This window comes from Ascaphus truei, chromosome 11, assembly GCF_040206685.1.
Source record: "Ascaphus truei isolate aAscTru1 chromosome 11, aAscTru1.hap1, whole genome shotgun sequence".
In the NCBI taxonomy this organism is placed as follows: Eukaryota; Metazoa; Chordata; class Amphibia; order Anura; family Ascaphidae; genus Ascaphus; species Ascaphus truei.
This window is the reverse complement of record NC_134493.1, coordinates 18,989,181-19,000,693: the sequence shown is the minus strand read 5'-3', so window position 1 is coordinate 19,000,693 and position 11,513 is coordinate 18,989,181. Positions and strand designations below refer to the sequence as shown.

The following is an 11,513-nucleotide window of genomic DNA, read 5'->3' as shown; positions in this document are numbered from 1 at the left end:
AAACTCACTGAAGACATTCACAAAAAAATACCAATAAGGGGAGCTCTAAATACACCACATCGCTACCAAATGTTTTCAATACAATTTCAACACTAGGTATTATACCAGGAGAAGAGCAAAGTCACACAGCATACATAGACCGGTTTCTGATCTGTCTGACCTTTCCCTCTACTACAAAGAGTAAAGATAGGATTAATTGCACTTTACAGGCTAAGGAGGTTTTGGGTCAATGCGCCTCCAGTATCTGTACGAGCAGAATTGTGCATGCCAGGGACAGTTCTGAGCCCCAACCAACAAATATTTTTATGTGCACCGTGAAGAAGAGAGTGTCATATGCTGCGTTGGAAAAACTATCGGGCTCCGTCGCCACTAGCAAAGACAAACTTCTTGTCTTTGCAAAAATGTGGTCGTGCATTGTGCCGGGGCGCGCAGGCAGTTACTGGGGCGGCCCCACAGAGGGCCGTACCTTCTGTGCACCGCGCACGCCGTCGCAGCCACGGACACTGGGTACTCAGCCCAGTGAGTATCATTTTATTTATATAGCGCCACAGTTTATCGTCACCTTTTATGTTCCAGAACAAATGTTTCTGTAAGATGTACCATATACAGAAGTTAAAAGGGTTTTTGAACACGTTGAGCAAAGGAGTTAAATATTCTTTATATTTGAATGTATGTACAAAGTACATGTATTAATAGTTTTATTTATATAGCGCAAACAATGTACTGTACGCAGAAGGCTACAAAGTAAATAGAATACAGGGAATTATATTACAATAAATCTAACAAACATAAAAGCGCAAGATACAGAACGGATTTCCTGTTCCATAGAGTTTACAATCTAAGCTGTTAGACCATTAGTGTTAATGTGACGTTAATAAGGCTAAAAAGATACTCCACTCCAATTTACGAATATTTGTTATGGTCAACAGCAGTGTTGCAGAAGACAACGCAACAACATCTGAGAAGGCTGGTTTATTCACTTTTCAATAAACCAGGAACATAAAGGACCTTCATTTTATTTATAAAAAGGTTTTACCAGAAAGTACTGTACATTGAGAGTTACCTCTCGTTTTCAAGTATATCCTGGAAACAGAGTTATAACAATACATGGTTATATTAAATGAACAGAGGTAATACAGTCAATTCACAGATATTTCATGGACAGATAGAGTTGGTAAATTGGGTGTAGGGGATAAAAGGCTGGTGAGTTTCAGTTTGGTGACGTTAAAGCTGCTCTATTTCAAACGGCTCACACCCTTTTGCTGCGCCAAAGGCTGTCCGCCTTTGGGGTGACGCAGATGTACACTGAAGGGGTTCAGTTTGAATGCAGCTGCGAATACAAAGTTCTTTGTACTCTTGGCTCATTAACATTCCAGAAGGTGGGGTTGATGTTCCACAAAGTACAAGCAAATGGTAACCCTTAGCACACTGGTCCTGTGCAGAGGGGAGCAACTCTTAGGAAGCCCCATCAGGTATCTGCCTTTCAGCGTAAAAATGTCACAAAACAATAGATAGAACAGACCTGTTCAACAGTTCAAAAAGCGGGGTTCTCTTTCCTCAGGAAGGGCAATCCAGGGTCTTGGAGCTTTAGCTCAGACACCTGCGTCTCACTGGTTCAGACAACAGTCTCCCTACCACTCTGACAGCCCTGAAACAGTGACGGTTCTGGTGTTTTTAAAACTCCTCAACGAGGCAGCTGGGACCTGGTTTATTACCCAGTCTCTCAGGCTGGGATTTAACCAGGTCCCTGCTGGACTGCAAACCTAAACAAAAGACTGTCATACATAACATTGACTTAGAGGATTTACCGTGTCACAGGCAGGAAATCACGTCACATTATTTAATTAAGTCCTACCAAAATCTGGCGTCGCGTCTATCCAGACCATGAGTGAGAGTGTCACCTATACTCCACATAGTGAGATACCTGTGAACACCCCTGGGATACCTAAATATGATAATTAAAATAATTTGAACATATTTTGCGTATGTAAATTAGCATATTTCCCCAGGTATCCCAGGTGTTTTATAGGTGACTGTGAAAGTATGCCCTCTGCTAAATATCAGGCTCTGGATGGTAAATGCCAAGATGTTAAATAATGTCACAGTACAGTATTTGAAGAGAATGCAGTGTTAGCCTGAAATAATGTGATAACTTATCGTCAATGAGTTGAAGTATGCCCGTTATTTTTTTCCTGGAGTTAACTTGGTGAATAAGGTGTTAACTCAGGGAGTATCACATTAATTTCTGCACTAGGTAGTCCTATTACTTTCCCTATTTTAATGGAATTTAGTGAATCTGGGCCTAAGTGGTATGTTGGGGGACTGAGAGAGACTGAAGAGAAATTAGTAGGTGCTGTGGATGGCAGTGTCTGGCAATAGTGTTGGTAAATTCCTCTGCGGTTTTGCGGAAAGTGGTCATGAGTTCAGGCTATTAAAATGCTTTCTTGCAAAGATTGAACTCCAAGTGTGGATAGAGTTAAAAGCTGAATAAACATATTTGCTTACCATGTGTTCATCTCCAACAGGGTATGGGTCCATGAATGTGTGTAACAAAGAAAAATCACCCTCCTCAGCTCACTCAGAAAAGTGGAAAAGGAAAGACAGAGTCATTCTCCAACATTGTCATAAAGAAGAAAATAATTACATTTCTTACATACCAAACAACACCAATCTTTGGAGTTCTGCCAGAAACTTCTCAGAAGAATTGAATTCATGTGAAAGACATAATCTCACACTTACCCATGTGTATACTGCAAGAGAATGTATGGGGTCACAATGTATACCTGCTCATACGGCAAATGCGAATACAGAAACTTCACAAATACAAACAAGCAACAGTGCAAAGTGCAGTGAACATGATAAAAACTGGTCTGAAAAAACAGTATCTGCTATTCAGCACACTGAATATAACTTGTATACATGTACTGAGTGTGAGAAAAGCTATACACAGAGCTCAGCCCTTGTTAGACACCAGAGAATCCACACAGGAGAGAAGCTGTATGCATGCAATGAATGTGAGAAAAGCTTTGTTCAACGATCAAATCTTCTTAAACATCAGAGAACACACACAGGGGAAAGACCATACACTTGTACGGAATGTGGGAAAAGCTTTATTCATAGTTCAGATCTTGTTATACACCAACGAGTCCACACAGGGGAGAATCCATACGCCTGCATGAAGTGTGGAAAAAGCTACACTCAGAGCGCAAATCTTGTTAGGCACCAGAGAACACACACAGGAGAGAAACCATATTCTTGCAATGAATGTGGAAAATGCTTTGCTCAGAGGTCGAATCTAGTTAAACATGAGAGAATCCACACAGGCGAGAGACCATATGCTTGTGCTGAATGTGGGAAAAGCTTTTCTCAGCGCTCACATCTTGTTAAACATCAGAGAGTTCATGCAAGAGAGAAGTTTTATACCTGCTCAGAATGTGGAATAACATTCAGTCACCGTTTATCCCTTGTAACACATCAAAGAACCCACATAGGAGAAATGCCATATGCATGTATTGTTTGCAGAAAAAGCTTTTCGACAAGCAAATCTCTTGCTATACATATGAGAACCCATTCAGGGGAGAAGCCGTATACCTGTTTTGAATGTGGGAAAAGCTTCATTGACACCTCTGTTCTTGTCAGGCACCAGAGAACCCACACAGGAGAGAAGCCTTATACTTGCGCTGTATGTGGAAAAAGATTTGCTCAACGGTCAAACCTTGTGAGGCATAAGAGAACCCACACAATTACAGAAACAAGAGGAGTAGAGAAATGCAGTCTGGTGTAGTAGGAAAACAACATTTCATTATTGGGTTCTTTCTCACCACATTAAAGCAATTATACTGGTTGTTCAGGTTATTCCATTTTGGTGGGATATGTTGTGATATTCTGCACCAACACAACCATTAAATCTTATAGAAACTCTGTCATATTTTGTGTTGTAACAGGATATTCTGTATTTTCTTGGGGAACATTGAAGCCAGCTATATCTGTATAACAGAAAAGGGGGTTATTGTTCCGCGCTCATGTTTCCTACAGTCTCTGGTGTAAACCAACGCCTTCCTTTTGCTGCTTCTGTGCGTGGAGATATTCCCCTTCTCCACTGAAGATTCAGCGATGATTTCTCCACAGGTAGAACAGTCATAGAAAACTAAAAGCACAGAGCGCGCCGAGGTTGAATAATATTATAATAAAAGTGAATACAAATAACAAGTGTCAACTTACATATAATGAATCTGTTATCCAGTGAGATCTTAAGTGGTACAGTCCATGCTGCCCGTCCGTGGGTAGAAGGGAAGCAACGCCGAGCTCGAGTCTATGCCGCGCGCTGGGATCGAGTAGTGTCTACGTCTTGCTCTGCACTGCCGTGTATGCGCAGTACTGCACTGCCGTGTATGCGCAGTACTGCACGGCCCATGTGCTGTTGTGCGCACGTCTCCCAAGTTCACAGTCTCTCAAGTCAAGTGGCAATTAGCCAAGAGGCTGATTTGCATGCAGTGTCCACAGTGCTCTTACCACTGGTAAGAGTTATTTGTATTCACTTTTATTATAATATTATTTAACCTCGGTGCGCTCTGTGCCTTTTGTTTTCTATATTTGTATAACATACAATATCCATTAAGTTGCGATTGACTTCACCGGGAGTTCTGTGTGATAGTTCCTGGAATTACACTATATCGGCTTAATTAATACCCCCCTATATTTTAGCATAGGATTTTTTTACGTTTTTAAATGCACCGTCTTCGCTTGTTTGGGTGGTTGTAAAATATTAATTTGTTGCCGGATATTTTTTTTTTTTTTTTTTTGGTCTGGCTACAAAAGTTGTAAAACACAGAAAATATAACATTGGCAACCAATAAAATAAATAATACTTTTTCTTTACTCATTCACTTTCTGACAACGCTGTTGTAATTTATTTTCAAAATGTTTTGCTCTGACGCAACGTCGCCTGAAAACAAAAGCATTGTTGCCGTCGCAAGCGCTTATAGTAAGCGCGACGCAATGGCAGAGACCAAAAATTTGGAAGCCGATAAAATTTGATTTTTCAGAGGCTGTCGCCACATGTGACAGCCTCTGAACCAATCAATGGCCAGGTCGCCAGCAGTTAAATTATAACTTTCGCGGGTGGCGACTGGTGACATCATCTGTTGCGTCGCTGTCGCGCGCACTATAAGCTCGGCCTTAGTCACGTGTAAGCACTTGTAAATAGTGTGGCCATTATCATTGAAGTGTGAAATGGAAAAGCTGTAAATATGGAATAAAATTGTTATATTGTACTTAATTGTGTAAATTTGACTCACAATTAATGCTTTAGACCCTCTTTTGCAAGTATGTACATCAATGTAATCTTTTATTGCACACAATTTATCTATTGCAATAACTTTTAACTGTTCCTTGAAGCAAATATTTATTTGCATCTCTGAACTTACCGATTTTCAAGCGTTGGAGTGTACGAGTCTCACATGGGCCGGAAATCCTTACATGATGGAAGTCAGCACCCACTGTACATAAATGTCTGAACTTTCTTCCTTTCACTTCTTGATCTTCTATTTTTGTTATTAAGAACCAAACACATTATGTACCTCAGAACAAGATCCACAGGGGGAAATAGTGATCTAGTAGAGGAGCAAGTACAGATGTAGCGGCCGTTATTCGAACAAATCACGGAGCTGTTTTCGTGTGCTCTGCTGTATTCCACGTGGCATTAACGCGGCCAATCGCCCCAGGCACCCGTGTTTATCGCAGTTGCTCTGTTTGAATTTTATGGATTCTGTTTCTTTGTGTGCAATGAATCATAGTGATAATCAGATAATCATTATCAGAAATGAATGAATTGTAATGTGTACAGTACTGTGCTACTGTGTCAATTTCAGGTGTTTAAAAAAACAACTCTAAAATGCCATTTTCTGCCGTCAAAGAGGGGTTGGTGTAAAACCAATCACCCACTGAAATCAGCACAAGTGGTCTGATAACCACAGTAAATGCCTATAAACAGAGGTATAGCAGAGGTGACAATAGCGTAGGATATGTGAATAAAACTACTTACACGGCCATGTGTATGTAAATGCTGGAGACACATGACTAATAGCCCTTCACCGCAAAATACGGACCACTAAGCAGGGTTTATTTAGACTCTGCAATTAAACTTGGCCCCCCCCACCCCCCCTATAGAGACCATCAGAGTCTCACGATACACCCGGCAACTCACAGTGAAGTTGACGCATGCGCAGTTAGAATCCCTAACTAAAATATTGATCTGTGCATACGAGAACAGCATTAACTTCAGAACAGTACAGGCATACCCCGCTTTAAGTACACTCGCGAGTAAGTACATATCACCCAATAGGCAAACGGCAGCTCACGCATGCGCTTGTCATCACGTCCTGAACAGCAATACTGGCTCCCTTCCTGTACCGAAGCTGTGCGCAAGCAGGGAGACTATAGAGCCTGTTACAAATGCGTTATTTACATCGTTATGCACGTATATAACGTTTTCAGTACATTACATGCATCGATAAGTGGGGAAAAGGTAGTGCTTCACTTTAAGTACATTTTCGCTTTACATACATGCTCCGGTCCCATTGCGTACGTTAATGCGGGGTATGCCTGTATATGTGTGGGTTTTAACAAACTACCCTGTCAAATACATTAAATTGACACAAGAGGATACAAATATACTTTCTTTTTTCGAGGTGATTAAAGTATATTTTACTCCTAGATCACACCTCGAACTACATCATATTCCCATACCTACCTCCTCCTCTATGTGAAGCTCTGTTTGGCAACACCACTCTATAAACAAATCATACTTACCTTGCCAGACGCAGTGGGCAGCCAGTAACCCCTGCACGTGCCACCAGACATGCGCAGTGGACCCCAGCAACATATGGATGACCATGAGTGCATACGTTAACATCACTTCCCATTTCACTGTACCTTCATAACCACAGTGTCTATCCACACACGTTCACCACATCTGGTTTTCTGAGCCATTTAGAGGTTTGAGTAGGGTTTTAGATTTAATATCAACAGATATCCATTCCACTGATGAGTACTTACCTGGTGCTCTACATTACCCTTGAACGAATATAGATGCATGAACCCTTTCATAGTCACTACAGTGATTCACTATAGCTCAGCAAAAGCTAGTACCACCTGATACTTATGCCTACTGGGGGCTTATAGTAGACTCTCTAGACCTGTTTAGTGTCTATTTTAACACAGTATATGTAGTAGAATAAGCATATATACTGTTTTTATCACACCTTCATTTTTTGAAATAAAGATACGAATACATTGCACCATACACTTTTATTTCACCCCTGACCACTTTTATTCTACAACGGTCTGCGGTGCGCCTACAAAGGGACTCTTTCTGTGTACCTCTCCAGATACACCCGTATGAATCTATCGATTTACTCCCTAGGCAGCACGCCTCAACCACCAAGGGGTTAGAGCGAGGTTCTTACCTATAGTTGTCTAATTTGTTTTTATCCACCTCCTTGTCTCTGACTCTTGTAGGGCTTCACCACCATCACCATTTGGTTCAATATGCTATTTTAAGATATGCACTTTTCGAGGCATTTACCTTTTAAATGGAAACAAAAGAAACAGCGCACAACGCCAAATAGTGAAGCAAGTAATGCTATATATTAGTAATTACAGGGTAATAAATCTGCGTACATCAAAACAGTGGAATAGGTGCATTTAGTGTGTTTCACACAAGTTACCACTCAGCAACTGTTGTCAGAAGAGTCTGCAGCTTGCTTCTCTCAGCGGGGGCGCTACGTTGGTTCAGGAGCAGGATTAATGTCCAAAACCCCTCATCCCGCAGTACATCGCTCCCAAGGGGATTTCCCTTTACAGCAACCACGCTCCGTTGCAGGTATTGGTGCTTGGTGGGACCGCTCGCGCTTCCAAGCCGTCTGGTGCAGCTCATGTAGCTCAGCGAGCAGATCCACTGTACGGGGGTGAGACCTCAGCTCCTATTTACCTTTTAACATCCCTGCAAAGGTTTTAATCATTAGTCCAAGTTGTCTTGAATCATGATGTATCTGTTTTGCACATGCTTTAACAGATACGATACACAGAATAGGAGTACTAATTTTCCAAAAGTGTACATAAGGCACTATTTTGACTGTAACAGTAAGATGCCAGTTATTTTGAGGTTATTGGAGGGATTCATTTTGAATACCGATGCTGCCACCGTCACAGGACTGCTGCTGCTGTTCCTAGATGTCGCCGCCACCCTGCAGGTAATTGCAAAACCGGGTACCCGGCCGGGTAGAACTATTGATTTTGGCTGGGTACCCATTACCCGCTTTTTTTTCCAAACTCACTACCCGGTACAACACTAGTGTTTACAGCTATGATGAGGAACTGCAACATAGCTTCTTGATGATATCCTAGGAATGGATCTTCTCATGGAGGGAGAAATAGGCAGCGCTTATAGTCCTTGCTACGCGATGCTGGCGTCGCGCTACGGTCGCTGAAAAAATCGAATTGAATTGACTTCCAGTGATTGCGACCAAGCCGTTGCATCGCTCCTTCTATAAGCGCACGCGGCGGGTTCAATACATTTGTTTTGACGCAACGTCGCCGGGACTATAAGCGCGGCCATAGAATCCACATAGTATAATATCGTTTGCTATGATAAAAAAGACATTGAAGGGGAAATCACTCTCACAATCTCCCTGGTTGGTAAAAGCAGCGAGTGTTTTGGGTACACTTGCACCCGGTTGAACAGTCCTATTCACGTTCCAGCTTTAACCCGGAACCAGCAAGCACACTACCCGATCGTCCATAGTTACTTTCACATTGTGATCGCAGTGAACGCAGGGGGGCTGCTGATTGGTCAGAATCCTCTGCTGTTGATGCTGCTCCTAGGGTGGTGTCCTCTGATGGACAAATCCCAACGCATTAGTGTGAGGAATCAGGGATCGCGGCGCCCGCGCCCTGGTTCCTCTGCTGATATATTCCCTCCTGCTGCCGTGGCGCGCACACCTCGCCAGCGCCACTCACCTCCGTCGGTTCTGGGGGTTCCCCGGCATCCTCGGCGTCCCCGGTTTCCAGCAGTACCTCACGCGGCCGCCATGTTGCTCGGGCGCGCGCCTGAACAGCGCGCGCCGGGCGAAGTTAATTTATTCACTGCTCTGGCAGTGAAGACCCGCCCCCAATACAGGAATATGATCTCCTGTCAAGACAAGAGTCCTCACCTGTCTGCCAATCAAGGGAACCTATCCAGGATGGCTCCACGCAGTCCTCCAGGTCTGCCTTCACTTCTGATTGGTCAGCCACACTTTATAATGCCAGTCCTTCCTATCATTCATTGCTCGACATAGTTTTCACTTGGATTACTACTCTGGCGTTTTCTCTCTCATTCACTCAGGTTACGACTTGGCTTGGCGGACGTCTCTCTCTGGCTCTAGACCCCTGCTTGGACAAACGACCTTCCAGTATTCTCCAATCCCAGACCTTGGCTAACGGCAACGACAACGGCATTTCTACACCGGTACCGGCAAGTATTGCTAGCGAAATACACCTGGCCTGGCAACGCCAAAATCACCACACTCCGGACACGCTCCCTTTGCTGCGGGTGCGTGCTTCTATACGTTCCTCACCTCAGTGAAAGGAACGGGTCTGGTCTGCGGGCAGCACCGGCGTAACATTATGTCGAGCCCACAAGACGCAGACCAGACTGTGGACTCTATGATGACGGCCATGTACCAACAAATACAGGCCTTAACGGATCAAGTGGCTCTCCTCTCCCAACAGGTATCGGACCGCCCTTTACAGGCTCCGCCTGCGGCTGCACCCCCGGCGCAGCCTGACTTATCTTCCACTTCATTTTCAGTTCCGAAGATTCCGGCTCCAAGGCCCTACGCAGGGGATCCACACACCTGTCGTGGCTTTCTCAACCAGTGCGAGATCCAGTTCGAGATGGCTCCCCAGCTGTATGCTACTGGCCGGAAAAAGGTAGCCTACGTATATAGTCTGCTCACAGGTAATGCACTGGCATGGGCCTCTCCGATCTGGGAACTACGCCCTGATATTACCCGCGATTACGCGGCCTTCAGACGGGACTTTCGACAGGTTTTTGATATCCCCGCACGTCAAGAGACTGCTTCTGATACCCTGCTAGAGCTTACACAGGGACGTCGGCCTGTGGGTCAATACGCCTTGGAATTCAGAACCGTAGCAGCTGAGACTCATTGGGGTCAGGAGGCTTTAGTCGCCGCCTTCTGGAAAGGTCTATCGGAGTCTCTGAAGGATGAACTTGCTTCCCACACCAGGCCAGAGTTACTGGAGGATCTCATCACCCTGGCTTCTCGTATGGATCAGCGCCTTCAGGTACGCCGCGCTCAGCGTCAGCTTCCCCGGGCTACGCCTTTCCGTGCTTCCTTTTCCAGGTTCTCTACTAACCAGAGACCCGTCGTATCCCCGTTACCGGCGCTGGAGGCTCCAGAGCCGATGCAACTTGGAGTTCAGCAACCTCGGGTACCGTCACGACAACTTCGCTCTACTGGGGAATCGTGCCATCATTGCGGAGCTTCTGAGCAGCGTACCCGTAACCATCCTCCATCTCCGGGAAACGACTAAGCCCAGTGAGTACGAAGGGGCGCTCTCTGGGTACTGAATCTCCTTGTCCCCCTCCCAGAAGGGAACTTCCCAAAAGATTGACTATTCCCGTCTCCCTTTCAGGACCGACTTTCCGCACCTCCACTGCCGCATTTATCGATTCCGGCGCAGGAGGGAATTTCATAGATCAAACCTTTTCTGAGCAAAATCAAATTCCGCTTTCCAGGAAGGACTCTCCCGTTGCCTTGGTCGGGATTGATAATCGACCTCTCACCCCAGCTTATATCTCCTTAGAGACCGGACCTATCACCCTTTCTACTCATTCTCACAAAGAGACTCTGGGTTTTGATGTTATTCATGCCCCAGGAACACCTATCACGCTTGGCTTGCCCTGGTTACAGAAGCATAATCCACTCATCGATTGGGTGTCTCCTAACCCTATTAACTGGAGGTCAAGGTCAGAGAAACCCTTTTCCTCTATCAAGCAACCATCCTTTCTATTAGCCAATACATCAAGTTCTCTGAGGGAGTTGCCTTCTCCATACGCCGAATTCTTGGACGTTTTCAGCAAGGCTCAGTCTGAACTTCTACCTCCTCATCGTTCCTACGATTGTCCGATTGATCTGGTACCTGGTTATACCTTGCCGAAAGCCAAATCTTATCCTCTCTCGTTGCCCGAGACCAAAGCTATGGACGAATATATTCGTGAGAATCTTAAGCGGGGCTTCATACGTCATTCCAATTCTCCTGCGGGGGCTGGATTCTTCTTTGTCAAAAAGAAAGATGGTACTCTCAGACCATGTATTGATTACCAGGGTCTGAACCATATCACGGTGAAGAATCGTTATCCACTCCCACTCATCTCCGAACTCTTTGATAGACTTCAGGGGGCCAATCTCTTTACTAAACTGGATCTCCGTGGGGCATACAACCTCATC

At 44.5% G+C, this 11,513-nt stretch overlaps 1 protein-coding gene across 1 annotated transcript in view; it reads left to right on the top strand.

Moving 5' to 3' along the window:
* LOC142463058 (uncharacterized) overlaps positions 1-5,278 on the top strand; it is a 14,359-nt gene extending 9,081 nt beyond the window's left edge. Inside the window, exon 4 of the mRNA XM_075565309.1 lies at positions 2,526-5,278. Coding sequence (XP_075421424.1) covers positions 2,526-3,784 — 1,259 coding nt within the window. The 3' untranslated portion in view covers positions 3,785-5,278. The remainder of the gene's footprint in view (positions 1-2,525) is intronic.
* Positions 5,279-11,513: the final 6,235 nt, after the last annotated feature.